Here is a 20942-nt window from a genome sequence, read left to right as displayed (position 1 = left end):
CCCCCACACATGCCTCTGCGTGTCTGTGGGGTAACAAAAGGGGAAATGCCTCTTGTTCTATTTATAAGACCTGGCTGAGCCACAGGCGAACGACAGGGCCACTGTAGTATCAGCTGAAGTTCTCCAAACAGGTGCCAAGTTTGGTTTGAAATTATATTTCGCGTTTCTCAGCCTGTCACTGTTCCTCTTTGTCACTCCGACGGCTCTCCCTGGAGCTCACCCGACGGCCTCGCCCACGGCAGCAGTCTGTTTGGAGAGTTGAGGGAATTCAAGTCCCTCTCCAGACGTCCAATAAATTATCTGGGGCAAGAGGAGGAGGATGAGGTTTGGATGATCGCGGAAACAAACCCTGAGAGCCCAAGGCAGGAGTGAAACAGCATCGCCCTGCCATGTTCCCTGCAGAATTCCGCTGGTGGGGAGGGGTTATCTGGGGCCACGTGCTTGCTCCGCAGCGGCCCTGGCACATTCCATGCATTGCCCACAATCAAAAAGAAAGAGAAGGCATGCTTACTGTTATTTTTAATTCCTTCCTCAAGGCCTTCCAAAATTCTTCAGCAGGATTATCCACTAAACGTTCACCACTCCCAGCCAATAGTCTCTTTGAAGCCCTCAGCTAAAATGAAGCAGGGAGCAGCAAAAGTCAGGTCCCAGAAGAAATCTCTGCTCTTAGCCATTAAACATCATCCAAGTTGCATTGGGCCTAGTGGCATCTCCTGGGCTTCAAAGGGACAGGGCCTGATGATGGGGCCAACGTACTAGAGCCACGTGAATGCCCTGCCGCCACCACCCCCACCTGCTCCATACACACCTGACCTTGACCTCTACCTCCTTTTCAGTAGTAGATCTCAGCATAGCCCAATGTTCCCTAACTCCTGCTCCCGCTAACGAAGCTCTCGTGCTAACTTCACTACGTTTTTAAGGTCTCGTCCATAAAATACTATGTTGCCAACTTGTTGTATGACCTGGGGCAAGTCCTTCCACTTAGGACAGCAGGACAGCATGTGCACATTGCCTTTCACTTCAGCAACAGCACATGAGCTGGCAGATCCAACTCTCCATTACTTTGGTCGGGTACCATGACCAGAGGCAGGGTGACGATTACCCACGTTTTCCTGGACCGTCCCGGTTTACCGCCGAGGTCCGTGATTAATAGTGGCCATAATCAGTGCCCCTTTTCACGCTTGGAAATGCCTCCGTTTGTTTGATAAATTATGTAGGCACCCTAGATTCTAGAAGGGGTAGAACTTCAGTGGCAAATCCAGCTCCAGCCCTTAGCCTGAGACCTAAAGCAACTCACCTAGGTCATCTGAACCTTGTTTCTGTTATTTACCAAAAGAGAATAATGATTGCATTGTCACGGCTTTGTGCATGAAGAACAGCTCTCCTTTCTTGCAGGGCTATGGAATGGAGTGCAGAGAACTAGGGTCAGGAACCAGAGACCTGAGTTGAGATTCTTGTTCTGCCACTGACTCCTCAATACTTCAGCCTCCCTCCTCTGTAAACATAAATAACCCATCTTTCCCAGAGTCTTGTAGGTAAGTAAGATCAACCAGATCGCCCACTCCGGCATCCACTCAGCACGCAGTCAACACTCAGTCCATGCAGCACCTGCCAGGATCACCTCACGAGTGGGCTTAGATGATCTGCTAACGGTCAGCACTGCTGACTCCACCGTCTTCTGAGTCAAATGCTTGGAAAAGGAAGGCCAAGAGCAGCAGCTCACCTAAGCTTCTAGTACAAGGCACCAGAGCACGTGTGTCCCCAGCTCCTACTCGAATTGAATTGTATGCATTATTTATGATTGTCACAAGGTCTCTGTGGGAATCTGGGTGTAAAGTTGGAAGCCTTAACTACCATCCTGGGTTTTTTAGAAATAGCAGTGACTTCTGCACTATAAAGAAATAATATGTGACACTGCAAAACATTTCACAGCTTGCAAGAAGCTTTTTTTTTTTTTTTTTTCTCTGAGACAGAGTATCACTCTTGTTGCCCAGGCTGGAGTGCAGTAAACTCGGTTCACTGCAACCTCCGCCTCCCAGGTTCAAGCAATTCTCCTGCCTTGGCCTTCCCAGTAGCTGGGACTACAGGTACGTGCCACCAAGCCCAGCTGATTTTTTGTATTTTTAGTAGAGATGGGGTTTCACTGTGTTAGTCAGGATGGTCTCGATCTCCTGACCTCATGATCCTCCCACCTCGGCCTCCAAAAATGCTGGGATTACAGGCGTGAGCCACCATGTCTGGCCACAAGAAGCTTTTAATTTTAAATAAATCTAATCTGATCTAAATAAATAACTTCAATAACCTCCCTCCTGATGGAGGTCATTGTTTTTTCCATTTTGCTGATAAGGAAAAGGTGGCTCAAAGTTAAATGACGTGTCCACAGTCACCACCATAGTCAATGGAGAAGCAGGGATTTTAACCCACGGCACTGCAACGGGCTGCCCCGGCCTTGCCTTCTGTAACAGGTTTCCAGCAATGTTTTCAAAAACAGCCCAAGAACTAGAATCAGTCCTCGGACACGAAACTCAATCTTTTAAAAACCCAGCAACTTAAAACACCAACAACAATAAACTGACCTTATACAGGCCAGGCACATCAATCTCTCAATGATAAAATGAATGAAGAACACTGATTAAAACACGCTATTTTACTCTCTTATTAAGGAATAGAATCCGTTTTTAATAAATATACATCATGCTATGGGTCTGCAGTAGAGAATTTAGGTATTTTTCATTGACTGCAGTGCGGTCTGGAATTGGAAAGCCTGGCCTTGATAATGATCAACAAAGAAATTAAAAACACTGACCAGAGATGGTCCATAGGACGGCGCTGTGTCAGGTTCAGGAAGACCCAACAGAGGCTGAGATCTAATTTGGGGGCCGGTGCTTGGGTAGACCAGGCATCTGCATGGAGCCCAGCAGCACCCTGCCTAGCTTCCCAAGGAATCCACATCGAGAGGCCGACATGACTCACTGGCTAATTACCCGAACGCCTGGGTTCCCTGAGCCCTCCTGGCTGAACAACACGTCTTCTCTCCCAGCAGTGAACAAAACACTATTTTCAACCTGGTCCAGACATAGCCTAAAGCTGTCCACATGGTGGTGTAAGGGATGATGACTCTGACCTGGATAACTCAAGCAGAAAGCCTACTGTTAACAGCCACGGGGTAAGAGGAGGAAATGAAATAAGAAACGATAGAATGGTGGCTTTTGCTATGCCACTCCCCTGCTTTAAAATCTCCTGGACGCTTACAGAGCAAGGTCCAAATGCGAAGCAGCATGCTTGGCAAACCAAAGCCCTTGACAACATCCTTCTCCCTCCTCTCTGGCCACGCCCTCGTCCACACTCCGGCCACGCCCTCGTCCACACTCTGGCCACGCCCTCATCCACACTCTGGCCACTCTACACTGTCCTGTCTTCCCTGGACATCAGGCCCTTCTGCAGTCTGGTCTGTGCTCCGTACTGCCTCCCACCCCACGCCTACGCTTCTACCCATCCTTCAAGGCCCCTCTTGAGCATTGCCTCCTCTGTGAAGCCTTCTGACACTTCCAGAAACAGACCTGCTCTTCCTCTGGGCTCCCAGACATTTTGTTTGACCTTCATTACAGTGTCTCTTCCACGGGCCCACTGTAACTGTGGTTACTGTGTCCCTTTTTGCCTCTGAGCAGTTCAGAGACACGACTTCATCTCCGTATCTCTGACGCTTAATAAAGATTTCCAGCAGACAAACGCACATGCAGTGGTCCAGCTCTCTGCTCCACTTTTTAAATGAGCAGCCACAGTATGTAGCTCCTTCTCCCTGATCTGCATTAAATTTATTCTGGCCCGGGTTCACGGCGAGGGAAATCAAGTCCTGTGAACATCTCCACAATCCTGCCCATATAATGGTGCCACCTGGACTGGAATTTAGTTGTGACCACGCAACTGAGTGGATGGTGCTGAAAAGAAAAAGAAAGGGGCCGGCCTTTGGGAGGTCAAGGCAGGTGGATCGTGAGGTCAAGAGTTCGAGACCATCCTGGCCACCATGATAAAACCTGTCTCTACTATAATGCAAAAAACTAGCCGGGCATGGTGGTGCACACCTGTAGTCCCAGCTACCTGTGAGGCTGAGCTTGAACCCAGGAGGCGGAGATTGCAGTGAGCCAAGATCACGCCACTGCACTCCAGCCTGGTGAGAGAGCAAGACTCTGTCTTAAAAAAAAAAAAAAAAAAAAAAAAAAAAGGTCTGTCCCTACCACTGGTGGGTCCCAGGGCAAGAGTACACAGAAAGGGCTACCTTGACCAATACTTTAACATGACCTGAAGTCCAGGATTGAGTTAAGGATTTCCTGACCCCTTGGTGCCACAGTGGAATGTGGAAGCTCAGAGAGACCCAGCTGCAGATCTCAGCCCACCCCCAGCACCACCTGTAACTTTGAGAGGGCTCACACACACCCACGCAGACTTCCCAGGCCACAAGTCCAAGTTCTAGTCAATCCCTTCCTGCCCCCGCACTCCCTGCCCAGCCATTGGGCCCGCAGGGGCACGTGCTGTCCACGGCCAACACAGTGTGCCCCCAAGTAACAGATTTGGGGAAGAGGCCCGTGCAGGACTTGGAAACAGGCTCAAGACTCTGGGGCAGGGAACTGAAGGGCCAGGCCTCTGAGTGTGATGTGGGAAAAACAAGTGCTGGCTCTAGACGGGCCTGTCCCTTGGCCCTGCAGTCTCCTTGCCCCAAGCAGAGGACCAAAGCATGACCCTTTAAGCCTCAGCTCCCTCTTGCACATATCTGAGGGCAGTCAAGGGTACCGCCACCATGTCCAGGTCACTTCAGAGCCATGAGTTTCTGGACCTGACCATTCTCACTCAACAGCCCAGCTAACCAGTAAGCCAGTACTGGAGGGAGAGCCGGAAGCGCCTTCCAACTTAAGCCTCAAAAAAACGCCAGCAACAATAAACATCATGCACTTCCATGCATTTACGGGCAGCTATCAGTGACGGGCGCATGAGTCACTGCGTTTCTGCTTCAGGATCTTACCCATCCCCCGCCCCAGGAGCACTGATTCATCCAAGTTTGTTTTCAGTACTATTATTTTTAGTCGTCCAAACAAATTTTTTGAAATAATGATAGAGAAGGTAAGGGGGGGAGGGCAGAGCCACCTAAGAATATGAATTGTTTCTCTTTCAGTGGCCTGCCAAGCCTTACACCAACAAGTGGCATGGCTGGGTGTTATCTGTGTGTGTTGGAAGCAGATCCTTTCACTCTATCAACTGAGACTCTCCAGATGAGAACGCTCTGTGAGCACGTGTCGGGGTGGGAAGGGGATCACCTACTGGAATCGATGGACACCATCTGCCAAATTTCCCCTTTGAAAAGGAAAACGAAGGCTGGGCGCGGTGGCTGACACCTGTAATCCCAGCACTTTGGGAGGCCAAGGCAAGGGGAGTCATGAGGTCAGGAGTTTGAGACCATCCTGACCAACATGGTGAAACCCCATCTCCACTAAAAATACAAAAATTAGCTGGGCGTGGTGGTGCGTGACTGTAATCCCAGCTACTCTTGAGTCTGAGGCAGGAGAATCACTTGAACCCAGGAGGCAGAGATTGTGGTGAGCCGAGATTGCGCCGCAGCACTCCAGCCTGGGTGACAGAGCAAGGCTCCATCTAAAAAAAAAAAGGGGGTTGCGCAAATGAGTGTTTACTGAGCACCTACTGTGTGCTATGATCGATACAGGCCAAGTACTTGATACATCTTATTTCACTTGGGTTGATTTCTTTTTTTTTTTTTTTTTTTTTTATTAGGTGTTTCTCTTTTTTTCCCTGTTTTTTTTTTATTGGCTCAATCTCAGCTCACTGCAGCCTCCCCCTCCCTGGCTCAAGCAATTCTCCTGTCTCAGCCTCCTGAGTAGCTGGGATTCCAGATGTCCGCTACCACGCCCAGCTAATTTTTGTATTTTTAGTAGAAATGAGGTTTCACCATATTGGTCAGGCTGGTCTCGAACTCCTGACCTCAGATGATCCATCTGCCTCAGCCTCCCAAAGTGCTGGGATTACAGACATGAACCACCGCACCTGGCCACTTGGGTTGATTTCTGTGAAGTAGGTGGTTTCATCCTCAGTTTACAGATGCAGAAACTGGGGCTCAATAACTTGAAGCAAAGTACCCAAGGTCACCACATAGCTAAAAACTGTCACACTCAAGCCCAGATCTGTCAGACTTGAGAGTCTTTGCTCTTTCTGCCCTACTGTGCTCTTCCTGTCCTCCCCCTCCCTGCTCCCCAGGTAATGTATGAAGAACCTGTTTGGGGAGAGACAAGCAGCCACACACAAAAGGTGAAGGGGTGGCACAGCAAACAGCAATTCACTCTGGTCTCCCACAGCTGGGAGAAATTAGGCTTACCTTGAATCTGACTTCAATAAGGGTAAGAAAAAGTTTACAACCAGGAAGATTTGAAGCAAAAGGAAAAACCCGATTTCCATCACCAGTGCCTGCTTTCAGCTACTTGTAGCTACTCAAAAAGTCCTTTCTGGATTCCTTACTCCACATTTGGGCTTAACCCAGAGGTGATTTTTTAAGGAAAAAATGCCTTTTGGCATTTTTGAGCTGTGACAGCGTAAAAACAGACCTTTAAAAAACACACACCCAAAAGCATTACTATTTTCAAAAGTCCAGTTGAAAAGAAAAAAAAAAATGGTGACACCTCAGAGCTACAACTTGGCTTGGCAGTTTGTGATGCAACACAACAGCAAAAGGGACCAGATTTATCACTCTGTAGGCTTCAAAGGCAAAGTCATACACATGGTTTCTTAAACAATACTGGAGTCCTAACCTGTCTCTTAAAAATACAAAAATTAGCTGGGTGTGGTGGTGGGTACCTGTAGTTCCAGCTACTTGGGAGGCTGAGGCAGGAAAATCGCTTGAACCCCGGAGGCAGAGGTTGCAGTGAGCCAAGATCACACCACTGCACTCCAGCCTGGGCAACAGAGAAGAACTCCAACTCAAAAAAATAAAAAGAAAGAAAGAAAGAAAAGAAAGAAAGAAGAAAGAAAGGAAAGAAAGAAGAAAGAAAGAAAGAAAAGAAAGAAAGAAAGAAAGAAAGAAAGAAAGAAAGAAAGAAAGAAAGAAAGAAAGAAAGAAACAATAATCCTAAACTACCAGCAAAGCATTCAAGAGAAAAGCCTGCCAAATATAAGCTGGGAGAGCCATGTGATACTGAAGAAGAACTATTGAGGAGGAAACTCACTCTTCATTTCCTCACTGGAGTTTAAACTTGCAACTTCCACGCTGCCTAACAAAAGGCTCGTGCTTACGCAATCGAGTGTAGATGCTTGGAAATAAATAAAGGACGCTTCCTGGGTCAACTCTGACATATGAGCAAACATTTTCCACAGGTATCCTCTATAATGCCTACCTCTTCCATTTAACCATTTTTAGGCATCGGTGGTCATTAGTTTAAGTAAACTTCCTGTTCTTAGAATACCCAAAAATAGCAACAAAAGAAGAAAAACTGTTCACTGCATCTCAAGAGGCACAGCTCCACGTCTTCATCTTAGCATTATTTTTGTATTTCTTTGTAGTTAAATTTCACTGATTTCGGCTGACAGAGTAAGGAAGAGGCAAGGAAGGGGGAGGGAAATCACCTAAATTAAAGGCTGAATTATAATTTTATTATTTTTACTTATGTAAATTGACACCAGGGTGATAGAGTCTTGGAACATTAATAATTAAGAAAGATCTGTGATTCACTGATCAACTAGATTCGTGCAACTGGAAGCTTCTAAAATGCTTGTATGTGGCCAGGCACAGAGGCTCACACCTGTAATCCCAACACTTTGAATGGAGGCCAAGGCGGGCAGATCATTTGAAGCCAGGAGTTCAAGACCAGCCTGGCCAACATGCTGAAACTGGTCCCCACTAAAAATACAAAATGATCCAGGTGTGGTGGCGAGCACCTATAATCCCAGCTACTCAGAAGGCTGAGGCAGGACCATTGCTTGAACCTGGAAGGCAGAGGTTGCAGTGAGCAGAGACTGCACCATTACACTCCACCCTAGGCAACAAAAACAAAACCCCACCTCAAAAATAAATAAATAAATAAAACAAAACACTTGTATGAAAACCAATTCCAAAAAGGCCCTCCAATAGAGCTCATCTAGCCTATTTTCCAGTTGAGACTATTTGAGGCCCAAAGAAGTGGCTTGTCCCAGGTCTCACAGCTAATCAGAAACAGAGTCAGGTCTAGAACCCACCCAGGGCTGCTGACTCCTGCCTCCAAAATAATCCTCAAACCCTTGTTTATCAGTAATTTTGCTTTGACAGAATTTATGGGGCGAAAAGTCCTTGCTAAACAAACTTTCGCCTAGTCCAGAGTTAGCTGAACAGACTTAATTAATAGGCTTCTACTGTGTTTTCGTTTTAAACTGAGTCTCTGTCAAAACATTCTACAGCAGTTGCCACTGTGGCAGGCTGCTGTTTACAGCAAGGGCCTTAGATAACCAGCAGTGGATAGCATGACTCGTGCTATAGATTTGCTATTTCTCAAGCTGTTAATTAAGTCGAAACAAAGGATAATGTTATACACAGAGAGTGAGAGAGATCCTTGTCGAGAGTCAATGCACTACAGAGCTTGGGGGATTTGGTTTGTTTGGCACCAAGAAAACAGTATTTACAAATTAGCTAAAGAGTGAACACATACAGCATTCTTACAATTCCAAAGAACCTGTGTTTCACAGCCAGTGGACTAGAAGCTGCAGAACACCAGGGATAGTACCTGCCCTATTCACTATTTTGTCACCATTACCTGGCACAGAAATTAACACCTGGTAGGAGCATTCAAGGAAGGCATAAAAATGAACCCGACAAGCTCTCTTGGAATTGTCTCTGTGCTGAAACTTGGACTAGAATAAAATTAGAAACCAAACTTCTGTAGGGCAGGTTTAGGATGGCAGCTGCCCACCATTTGCAGGAAACATTGTGCTTGAAGATGGGAAGACTGAAGGCTCCAGGGCTCAGGCACTCTCAGAGACCGACAGAAGGTCATAGCCCTCCTTAGCGGGGACCTAGCCCACCCAGCACTGCTCCAGCCATTCACGCGTGCACATGGCTGGTGAACCCCCCACCCCCGGGCGTTCAGCAGGCTGCCATCACGAGCAGCCTTCTTGGGAAGTCCTCTTGCCAGCCAACCAGCACTATGAGATGTGGATTTGGGGAAGGGAATGGAGTCTTTTTTTAGTTTTGCTTTTGTTTTAATCAGTCACTACAGCAAAGGAGAAAAGGGCAAAAGTCAATTAGGACTATTCATGAGACTTGCTGATTAAGCAAGCAGCATTCCAGCCTTAGAGAACGTCACTGCAATCACAGGAAGCTGAAGGACACGTGGATGAAGGTGGGAGAATAAGGTTAACGGGAATGAAGTCTGATTTCCATTTAAAGCAAGCCCTGCTTGGTCCTATTTCATTAAGGAGCTCACACAGAATAACGGCTCTTCCGCGTATCAAATGGCATTAAAATCTCCTAATAAATTAACAAGTAAAAATTAATGGTTGCTCAGTTCATTAAATCGTGTGAATTTTATTTCCATTATAATAATATAGCAATCACGTTTACATTATTAAACCAATATTTATTTTTTAACTCATTTAATTGGGTTCCTGATGTGATAAGCTGAAGCAAATTCTCTCAATTCCATCAACTTCTTTCATTTCTCATCAGGATTAAATGCGACTGTATTCACAGATTTTTTCTGTTATTAATATTGTCATTTAAAACTTCATCCTTGCAAAGACTTTTTTAAAAATATACCACTAAAAGCGCCCATGCTCATTCAGAAGCTCAGGCGTCTGAGATTTATTCTCAGCAAGTGTTAACCAGAGAAACGAGAAGCTAGGTCATACCGAAGCTTTGAATTTCAAAACAGCCATCTGCAAGTTGTCCACTTTTTATCAACATTCCCTGTCATATTCTGAGCTGATACATCTAAAGTCCCTGTTTCCACTAAGGAAGCCTGAATGTTAGGTTTGCAGTACTAAATTACATTTTTACTTCAAAGAGAAAACGCTCTATAGTGGACTAAAATACAGCGCCCAAGTCAACAGCCGTTCAGTGCCAGGTACAAAGTAACATATTTAGAGCAGCGCTCAGTTTAGTAAAAGACAGAAGATAACGACGTCCTCATTCTTGTAGGGAACTAACCCCAAGTACCAAAAAGTTCCCAACATCATATTGCAGTCCAAAAACTTCCCTGGGATAACTCTTGTTCCCATGAGAGGTCTTCCACCTCTCACGGGTTCTCCTCCTGTCTACATCTCCCTCCTACAGAATTAACTGTTTCCACACTGCTGGGCACTTAGCATATTCCTCAGCTATAGCTCACGCCCCTCTACCTTTGGGTAAGTCTGTCTCCCGCTCTAGACAGGGAGCTGCGTTCTAAAACTTGGAATAGTACTGGGACCCTGCTGTGGTCATCTTAGCACGTGCTCAGTAAAGGACCGAATGATTGAATAATGAATGAATGCAGAAGGAAGGCTAAAGGTAACATACCTGTCAAGTTCTCTGGTTCACAAAACACTTCCACAGGACTTATCTCATCCTGACTTTACAGGGGCAGACATAAAAGCTGTGACACTTAAGTGGATTCCCAAATCCATGCAGGTAGTAAAACGGTAGATAAGACCTGAATCTTGTATTTTTTTTTTCCAGAGAAAACAGATGGCTGTCATGATTTGATTTTCTAGCCTAGTGACTTATATAATATTTAAAAGGCATACCAACGCACCCTCCAAAAAATCATCCATACTAGATCTCATATTTCTACAGGTAGCTGGGAATGAGAAAGAGCAGCTAGGTACTCAGATAATGCTCTATTAATGTTTCCCTTACTGATGTGTAAGCTTCTCACAGGCGGCGAACTTTTCAAGTGTGTCTCTACATCCTCCTCTCGTACCTAAAAAATGGACTCAGACATGGGAGGGGTCCCATACATACCAATAAATCAATAAAATCCAGCCCTGTAACATTTGACTGGCAATTATCAACAGAGGAGTCATCTGCAAACACTCAACTCCCAGGTGCAAGCAGGTTCTAAATGTTCCCAGGGAACATCAAGTGGCCCTAGGTTCAGATGCAGCTGAGTCAGACTCCTCCTCAGCTACCGAATTGCCCTGCAGGCCCCTCCTCTTCTCGGCCCAAGTTAACAAGAGCAAAGAGACAATGGACTACCTCCCTAGCAGCTGGAAGGCGGCTTGCTTCCAATGGGCCACACCGGCTTGGTGCTCTAGCTGCAGCTGAGAGAAGAGGGAGAGCTCTACGGCCTTGGTAGTAGGTCTATCCCCAGAAATTTGAAAAAGGAATGTGAAAGATTAGGATCTTTGGCTGGGCACAGTGGCTCATGCCTGTAATCCTAGCACTTTGGGAGGCTGAGGCAGGCAGATCATGAGGTCAGGAGATCAAGACCATCCTGGCTGACACAGTGAAACCCCGTCTCTACTAAAAACATAAAACATTAGCCAGGCGTGGTGGCACACACCTATAGTCCCGGCTACCTGGGAGGCTGAGGCAGGAGAATCACTTGAACCCAGGAGGCAGAGGTTGCAGTGAGCTGAGATCGTGCCACTGCACTCCAGCATGGGAGACAGAGCCAGACTCCAACTCAAAAATAAATAAATAAAGATTAGGATCTTTATCCTTCCTCCTTAAGGTGAGAGTATTCTGGCGAAATTCAAGGAGATAACAGGAGGGCACTACAGTAAAAGATCAGATTCACAGGGAGGGAGCAGATGCTGTGTGCCAGACCTAGTGTTCCCTTCGATTCTCCCGTTTTCCACGGGACTGGGTGCTCTGACACCAGAAAGCCCATTTTCCCTTCCAAACAAGCAGTGCCTTAACCTTGCTCTATCTCTCAGCAACTAGGCCAAGGCATGGATTCCCCCATGGAAGCACGAGCTACCAGTGTCCACCAGAAAATTAAGTTTTAAGTGTGCTATTCCTGATACAACGCTCTCACACCGTCTCTCATTCAGTGGCAAACGCTTCTGAAGGCTTCCATTCTTATAAACTAGCGAGGAAGAGACTTGCAGCTTTCCTCAGGTGCTCACGCAGGTGGGGCATGAGAGGCTGTTATAAAACATGTGTATATCCTGCCAATCCTGCCAGACATCAGAGCAGCCTGACAGCCCCTTTGTTAGTGTATCTAAATGAAGCTCTTACCACTTCCTCCGCACCAATCTCTTTTACTGTCTTGATATTGACAAGTGTGCATCACTCCAGCACTCCCCCCGCCCCGAAATTGAAACACGTTAGAGCTGGTGTCAGAGAGAAGCAGCCAGCCTGCGGTCTGGAAGTCCCTAGTATACAGCTTTAATTGCCAAATGTTGCTGTTGCAGCTCATGATTATATATTAGCCAAAACACGCTTGGCATAATCTCCTTAGACTGAGGGCTCCTTAAACCCCAGAGTCCAGATCTTGCAGAGTGTTTTTAAGCACCCAGTGACCAACCCCCACCCACACAGGGGGATGACTAAGTTAAACACTTTCCTTTCTCCACTTTCCAAACTAAAAGGCAGTGTGGTGAAAGCAGACCATTTGACAATCAACGCTGCAACCTATGGGGCTCAGCACACGATATCATCAGCAGAAGGCCAAGCCAGCCAGCCACCTCCCCAAGATGTGGCCTTTAGTTTTCTGCCCACGACCAAAACAGCGGCAGCTGTTGCCAGGGGACACAAGGTGACCCAGAGGCGTGGGCACAAAATCCGAGGATGAAAATCCATTTTGTCTGGATCCACCCAAGCAACTGGGTTTCCCTAACTTGCGAAAAAAGATGAAAAAAAAAATGTCCTTTTGCATTAGGTCCTATCCAGGCAGGCAGAAGGATGCCTCAGTCCTAACAAAGTCACGAGAAGGCCACAGGGCAGGGTCACTTGAACTCTCAGAAGCATCCAAAACGTGCATCTGTCTTAGCCTTCCAAAGTCTCAGCAGGACTTTAGAAGAGGAAAAGGCAGGCCAAAGGTATGGCCTCACAGAGGACAAACTCCTACCAAAGCGAGGGAAAGCAAGGCCTCTCCGCCAAGCCGTCAGCAGCCCAAAGATAAAGGAGCAACCGCACATACAAAGATCCACAGGGCCCTCGCCAAGCTAACAGAGCTTTAGCATTCAGCAAAGAATGTATTCAGATCTTCAAAGTAGAAAGCAGCATGGGGCAGCAGAAAGAGCACATGCGGTCAGAAGCCCGTGTCTACTACCCAAGCCTTTGCACCTCTCTCTTCTAAAGTTTTCTCAACTTTAAAAATGTGATAATCTTAGGCCTACCAACCTTATCTACTTTCCAGGGCTTGGCTGGCTGCCTGCTTGCTTTTTCTGAGGACCTCAGAAAACCATGTGAAAGTGCTTTGTAAACTGTGAAACACTGTTCACGGCTGCCTGTTTTACAATTAATACCACTTCTTTTTTCTTTTTCAATGCATGAAGCGTTTGTCTTCAATGCACCAAGGCAGATACGGACAAGGTAGGTTTCGCAGACCCCTCCCCAGACAGAGAAGTAGGATACTCACCCACTCTACCCTCTCCACCCGCACCGAAGAAATACAGAAGAATTAAGAACCAGAGCTGGAACCAAACCCCGGGTCTCTCTGACCATCACATCACACCACACCACCTCCTCTGAAGTCAATTCTGGCTCCCAATCACACGCCCAGAAACTTCCCCAGACAGCACACCGCCTTCCCTCCCCCTTTATTGACTGGATCCACCCAGTGAAAAAAGATTTTTTTTTAAGTCCGCACTCCCACCATATGTGGCATTTATTTCCAGGGGAAGCCTGCCCTGAGTTCCCGCAGACAGATGTTGCTTTGTGCCTGCCTGACTCGCCTGGCAGACCTTGTACCACTGCCCCAAGCAGGTGGCCAAGGACGGAGTCCACCCTGGCTCCGGAGCAGGGATGACAACCCTTCGTGGCTGACAGTCCCTGGTGCTCTCTATTCATTCCTCTGCAGCCTAGGACCTCCAAAACAGCCACCCCCCAACACACGCACCCTCTCCCCTGGTTCAGAATCAAAGACGGCTGAGAGGCAGAGACAGGAGGCCAAGGTACCTCCACCCCCAATTCTCAGCCAGGCACAGCTAAGCTAAGGAAGCCCCTGGGGGACTGAAGTCACTGACCCCTTCTATCAGCCATCTGTGGGCTCCCGCCCGACCTAGCTAGCGCGCGACGGGAAGGATAAAGGAGATCCAGACAGATGGCAGAGCGCTTTGGGAAGGAGAGCTCTACAGGAATGCGAGGGCCGATGCGAGGCCCACTTTGGGGTGTGTTTTGTTATCTGCCCGGCTCCAGCCCGCCCCTCTCCCTCGTTCTGCACGGACTCAAAATCTCTTGGACTGAAAAGAGGGCAAATGAGTCGGGATGAGGGGTGGGAAGTGAGGGAGAAGACCCTATTTTCTGCCACTTGTCTCTCCCATTTGGAAGTCAGAGCATTTGCACTGCAACCAAAGTGCGTGCGTGTACAGGGGGCGGGAGACTGGCACAACCGAGTCTAAAAATACTCGATAAAAATGCTAATCCCGAAGGCAAAGAAAGAACGAAGAAGGAATCTGTCAATCACGAGGCTCCCGCTCCTCACCCACAGCCCCAGCTGTACGGACCGCATTCCTGTAGAGGAAAGAAGTGGGGAGACCGGACTGAAGAAAAGAAACGCAGAGACACCACCAGCTCCACGAGCGCGGGCCGCGGGGGCGGGAGGCGGCGGCGGAGGAGGGGCTCCGGCCCGCGGAGCCGAACAAAGCGGGCCTCAACTTCCAGCCCCAGCTCCCCTGGGTGGGGGCGGCCGAGTCCCGCAGCAACCGGCTCTCCCCTCCCGGAGGTGGAAAGGGAATGTGAGGTCTGGAAGCGAGAGTGCCGCGTGGAAGCCTCGGGCTCTGATCTTTGCAAATGCTGAGATGGTTTTGTTTGGGGTCCCCCCACCCCCTTCCTACCCCTGCTCTCGCTCCCCACTCTCACACACACGCACGCACACAGTCTCTCTCCCTCTTCCCACCTCCAACCCCACTGGGTCGGCCCCGCAGTGCCGGGCGGCTGGGCTGCTTGCCCCCGGGTCCCCCGGGCGGGCCCCCACCTGGGGATGGTGATGCACTTGGTGTTGACGTTCTGCGTGGTGATGGCCTTCTCCAGCTCGTCCAGCTGCCCCGTCTTCTTGAGCTTCTTGACCAGGCTCTTGACCGCCTTCTCGCACCATTTCTCCTCCTGCCCGTTCTGCTCGCCCTTCTTCCAGCCCAGCAGGCGCTTCACGATCGGGGGAGTGAAAGGCAGGATGGACGACATGGCTGGGGAGGGCGCGCGGGCGGCGAGGAGCGCCCCCGGCGGGGCTGTACTAGGCGGGACGCCGGGGGCGCAGAGGGGAGCTCTGCCCGGGCCGGCCTCGGCCACCCAAACTTCGCTTCAACTCTCAGCGAAGTTGCCGGGGCGCCGGGCCGGGCCGCCGCGCTGCAGCCTGCGGGGTTCGGCGCGCCGCTCTGAGCCCGGAGCGGCTCCCACGGCGGGGAAAAGGGCGGCCAGGCGGGTGGGCGGACGGCAGCGGCGCCGGGTCGGGAAGGCCCCGAACGCGGGGCGGAGGCGGCGGCCGCGAGACTCCGAGTGGCAGCAGAAGTTTGGGTTTCCGCACGGGGTAGCTGTTTGGGTGCCGCCTCCGGGAAGGAAAGTCCAACCCCCGGCCAAACTTCGCTCGCCGCGCTAGCTTTGATGAGCAGCTCCCTCCGCCTCTGCCGCTCGCCGCCTCGCAGCCCTCCTCCTCCCGGCTCGCGGCTCGCTCGCTCGCTGGCTGGGCCGGCCCGGGGCGTCCGCCGCGCTCCCGCTCCCGCTCCCGCCCGCTCCCAGTCTGTGTTTCATGCAAATCCGCGTGCAGCCTCCTTTCCTAGCGCTGTCACCGCCCCCTCGCCGCCGGGGCTCCCCGCCTCCTCCCCCGCGCCCCGCCGCCTCCTCGCGCTGGCGCCCTGCCCGCCCCCTGCTCCGGGAAGGGCTCCCGGCCGTCCGGCCACCTCGCCACCTCCCCACGCCCAGCACGCCCACGTGGGCGACCCGGGCTGCAGCAGCCCTGGCTGGAGCGCGCGGAATCCCGCGCGGCCCCGACCTGAAGTCGGGCGGGCGTGGGGAGGAAGTCTTGGGAAAGGCGCGGCGAGAAGGGAGGGCTGAGCGCGGCCCTTGGCGTTCGCTCTCGGAGCCCACACTCCGGCAGCTCGATTGGAGTTGCGGGCCGGAGAGGGTTGGACTCGCAGCAAGCAAGCGCTGTCCCAGCGGGAGTGCACCCTGGAGGGGACCCTAGCCCGAGAGGGGGCGCGCGGAAGGCCCGGGCCCAGGAAGTTGGGGCGCGCACTTGGCCCCGCGCTCGCTGATCCCCGTCAAGGCCCTTGGCCGGCTCCGGCGCCCGGGGGCTGTTTTTATTCTCTCCTCGGTGAGATCACACCGGCTGAGGGCCTCGGGAACGTGTGCGGAGGAGGGAGGTGGGGAGAAGTGGGTCCTCAGAAGTGGAGAGTTGGGGATCTCAGTGACAACCTCGACAGTGGCTGGAGCCTGGGGTCCCTTAAGCCTTGTGAAGCGAGTACCCGGCAGAAAATAGGCCTCAAAGACATCTGTTGAATTCTTAAAGGAATGAATGGGGATGCTTTCAAATTTATCTTTGGAAGAAATTTACATAACCGGGTGTTGCTGGATCTCCTGATAGAGAAAGATCGGAAATTTGACACCCAATAAATGCAAGAGAGTTTTGTTTCCAAAGCAATGAACTCACAAAAAAGTGAGGCAAGACAGGAGTATTCGGGAGTTTATGTATTCAAAAAAAAAAAAAAAAAAAAAAAGCGAAACAGCAACAAACTAACTGACAGGTTGGGGAGATCCGGTCTTTTCTCCCCACCAAAAGATTTCAGGGGCGTCTGCCCGCAGGCCCCTTGGTGACTTTCAGGAGCTACTCCGGGACCCTGGGCCTTTTTCTTGCTGCCGCCTCCCACATCAGACTAGCCAGTGTCTAAGTCCTTTGTTTGTTGTTAACAGCAGGAATCCCCCACCCCCTACCCCCGCTTTGTATTTTTTATTTTATTTTATTTTATTTTGAGACGGAGTTTCGCTCTTGTTACCCAGGCTGGAGTGCAATGGCGCGATCTCCGCTCACCGCAACCTCCGCCTCCTGGGTTCAGGCAATTCTCCTGCCTCAGCCTCCTGAGTAGCTGGGACTACAGGCACACGCCACCATGCCCAGCTAATTTTTTGTAGTTTTAGTAGAGACGGGGTTTCACCATGTTGACCAGGATGGTCTCGATCTCTTGACCTCGTGATCCACCCGCCTTGGCCTCCCAAAGTGCTGGGATTACAGGCTGGAGCCACTGCGCCTGGCCTTTTTTTTTTTTTTTTAAATTATCTGCAAACCTTCAAGTGAGTGGGGAGTTAAAAAGCCCTGTGAGGTGTGGCGCAATCCACAAAATAAGGCCAGAAGCGGCAGGGGCCCTTGCCTTGTTGGCCCAGAGAACCGCCTCCCACAAGGCAGTCTGTGGCTGCTGCTGCTGCTGAGGGCACTGTGCGCCTCACCCTCGTCTCTTCCTAAGTACCCGCCTGGAAAGAATCCCTGAACCCCAACTGGGGTTTGACAACGTGGCTTCCGTTCCTGGCTGGTCCTCCTGTTAACGCGCTGCTGCTGTGGTCATAGGTTACACTCTTTTATTCCCATCCCTCAAGAGAGACAAGGATGACACAATCTACATTTATTGACTGCTTTCTTCATTCCAGGTAACCCGCCTGCTGCCCTCTGATTCAATCTTAACAATGGTTGGTGAGTAGAAGTTCCTGAGCCTCACGTATACAGATGACTCTCCCGAGGCACAGAGATTGCATTACTTACTCAGGGTTCCAAGTGGCAGCGCTGGAATTTGAACCTAATACTTTGCTGAAGCCTCAGTCTCCGATCTTGACACCGTACCCAGCCGCCTGGGTCACGGAAGGCAAAGATGATATCACTGATCGAGCTCTTTGTAAAATAGTTCTCTATGTGGGCAACTATGGTAACACTGCAAGGACTCTTTGCTCACCTGTAAAATGGGCTAGAGGTAGCTTCCCTAGGAGGCTGTGGGAAACTCAGGTGAAAAGGTTTGCGTTGTTAATGCCATGAAAAGTGGTGGAAGGAGCTCAGCTCTATGCTGCAGCCCTCCTGCTCAGTTCCAGAACTTCCAAAATAAAAGACGAAGGTCCTCAAGGCGTTCACAGCCTAGAGAAGCCCCAAAGAGTGCTGGTGGGGAAGATGTGACTGAGTGGGCAAAGATGGGCAGAAAGGGGCCTTGCAGTCATCATCTTCCGGTAAAATGTTCCTCTTGACCTGAACAACTCCAACCGTTGAGAGGTAGCCAGAGAAAGTAAAAGAGGCTCAGTGTCCACCTGTGACTGGCCTGGCTTCCAATTCTGGCTGTTTCTCTTCTTCCCCTTGACCAGCGTCTGTTCTCTCCGCTGTAAGAATGGAGCAGGTGGTTCTTACTGTGCAGTGGTGAATCCAGAAAGAGCACTGTAATTGTCCTCCTCTAGTTAAAGTCCCTTATGTTACACAGAGAGCAATGCCTGATGAAAGAAGGCGATCTGCACTGCGGAGGAAGAGCCTCAGAGAGATCTGAGGATTACATGGAGTGGAAGGACCTGGACAGGTGCTTCGCCCTCTAAAATCATGGCATTAGAAGGGGCCCTCAGTCAGCCCTCTCATTTTCCAGAGGGAAGGAAATAACTAGGCAGCCAGCTAGTTAGGGTGGCGGAACCAGGCTTCCCTGTGCCTCCCCTGCTAGCATCCATGTAACAAGAACAGCTGTGCACGCAGAAAGAGTGCTGGACCCACCTGCAAGTCTAATAAGTGCCATTTCTGGGCTAGTTCTTTCTCCTCCAGCCTGTTTCTCCACGAGAAGCGTTGGAGGAGGAGGGCTGAGGAACTGATTCTTCTCAGTGCTGAGAGGACCCTGCATGCTCTCTTGATCTTGACTTTGGGCAGTGAATGGGTGGGCCGCTTTGGATGGATACAACTCTGTTCTGACACCTGGTCTCCTGGGGCACAGCCAGGCCTGCTTTTGCAGAGGTTGTCCTTGGAAGGGAAACACATTTCATCATGGTAAGTGCAAAGTTCAGGAGAGGTGGGATGGAAGCAGAGACAGCCACTCTGTTTCCCTGGGAATAGTCCGTGCTATGAACAGTTCACGTTGTGAACAGTTCACCAGAGGGTTTTGATGTATTTGGAGTGACTCCCAGGTGGACCACTCCAAATACATGAAAGAAACAAACGCCTGACTTCAATTCTGATTATTTTTCCCTTTAGCTAAAGGGTATTTAATCAACATGTAATGAATCTAGAAAAAGTATTAAAATTGTCTTCATTTTACACAGAAAGTGATGTCTATGAAGGAAGGTGATTTGCACTAAGATGATAAGCAGCCAAATCAGGACTAGAACTTTCATCAGAGGGCCCTTGCCTAAGAGAGGGCCCCTGTCTAAAGTCAGATCTCTAGCTGTAGCTCTTTGTAACACCTTACCCGAGTGAGCTCTTCTGTGGCACCAGAATGACCTGGGTTACACTTCTACCTCTACGACTTGGGGCTATGTGACTCTGGGCACGTTCCCTAACTCTATGTGTGTCAGTTTTCTCATCCATGAAATGTGGTAATTACAACACCTTCTTAGGGTTGCTGTATGGAACCAGATTCAATCACTCATATAGAAGGTTGGCACAAGAACTTAGGAGGTTCTCAATATACATGGATGTGATTCATGCACACCATAAAGTGCTATGCAAAAGTGAGAAGCAATGAATCCCATGTACACAAAACCAATGTATCAATCTTAAACACAATTTCCAGTGAAAATAGTAAGACACAGAGGGAAATGAATAGCATAATGCTACTATGTAAAACAAATTACATATACACAAAATAATTACATACACTTGAAAGAAGTTATACAAATAAAAAGATACACATTGAACCACTTCATAGCCATTAGGATGACTTATTTATTTATTTTTATTTATTTTTTGAGACAGAGTTTCGCTCTGTCACCCAGGCTGGGGTGCAGCGGCACAATCTTAGCTCACTGCAACCTCTGCCTCCCAGGTTCAAGCAATTCTCCTGCCTCAGCCTCTCAAGTAGCTGGAATTACAGGCGCGTGCCACCACACCTGGCTAATTTTTTTTGCATTTTTAGTAGAGACAGGCTTTCACCATGTTGGCCAGGCTAGTCTTGAACTCCTGACCTCAGGAGTAATCCACCTGCCTCAGCCTCCCAAGGTGCTGGGATTACAGACGTGAGCTGCCGCGCCCGGCCAGGATGGCTATTTAATAACATGTGGGGAAGGATGTGAAGAAATTAGAATCCTGGCACATTGCTGGTAAAGGTGTGAAGGAGTGCTGCCTCTGAAGAGGATGATATGGCTTATGGTGGTTTCTCAAAAAATTGAGCGGAATTGCCGTATGATCCAGCAATTCTATTTCTGGTATATACCCAAAAGAATTGAAAACAGGGACTCAGGTATTTTCATACCCATGTTCATAGCAGCATTGTTCACAACAGCCAAAAGGTAGAAGCAACTCAAGTGTCCATCAGTGGATCGATGGAAGAAAAAGATGCAGTGTAGCCATGCAATGGAATACTATTCAGCTTTAAAAGGAAGGAAATGGGCCAGGCATGGTGGCTTACGCCTGTAATCCCAACACTTTGGGAGGCCAAGGTGGGCAGATCATGAGGCCAGGAGTTGTAGACCAGCCTGGCCAACATGGCAAAACCCCATCTCTACTAAAAATACAAAAATTACCTGGGCGTGGTGGTGGGTGCCCGTAATTCCAGCTACTTGGGAGGCTGAGGCAAGAGAATCACTTGAACCCAGGAGGCGGAAGGTGCAGTGAGCAGAGATTGTGCCATTGTACTCCAGCCTGGGTGACAAGAGCAAGACTCCATCTCAAAAAAAA

The 20942-nt window shown here is 49.5% G+C and overlaps 1 protein-coding gene across 2 annotated transcripts in view; it reads right to left on the bottom strand.

Moving 5' to 3' along the window:
- The window catches only part of SMAD3 (SMAD family member 3), a 152124-nt gene extending 136275 nt beyond the window's left edge, over positions 1 to 15849 (bottom strand). The window contains exon 1 of one of the 2 annotated variants that reach the window (XM_017498677.2): positions 15087 to 15849. In XM_017498677.2, coding sequence (XP_017354166.1) covers positions 15087 to 15292 — 206 coding nt within the window. In that variant the 5' untranslated portion in view covers positions 15293 to 15849. The remainder of the gene's footprint in view (positions 1 to 15086) is intronic. The other variant, XM_017498678.2, reaches the window with a different exon arrangement.
- Between the last annotated feature and the right edge of the window lie 5093 nt (positions 15850 to 20942).

The sequence above is a fragment of the Cebus imitator genome, unplaced genomic scaffold (genome assembly GCF_001604975.1).
Source record: "Cebus imitator isolate Cc_AM_T3 unplaced genomic scaffold, Cebus_imitator-1.0 Scaffold248, whole genome shotgun sequence".
Classification (NCBI taxonomy): Eukaryota; Metazoa; Chordata; class Mammalia; order Primates; family Cebidae; genus Cebus; species Cebus imitator.
This window is presented reverse-complemented; position numbering and strand designations above follow the sequence as displayed.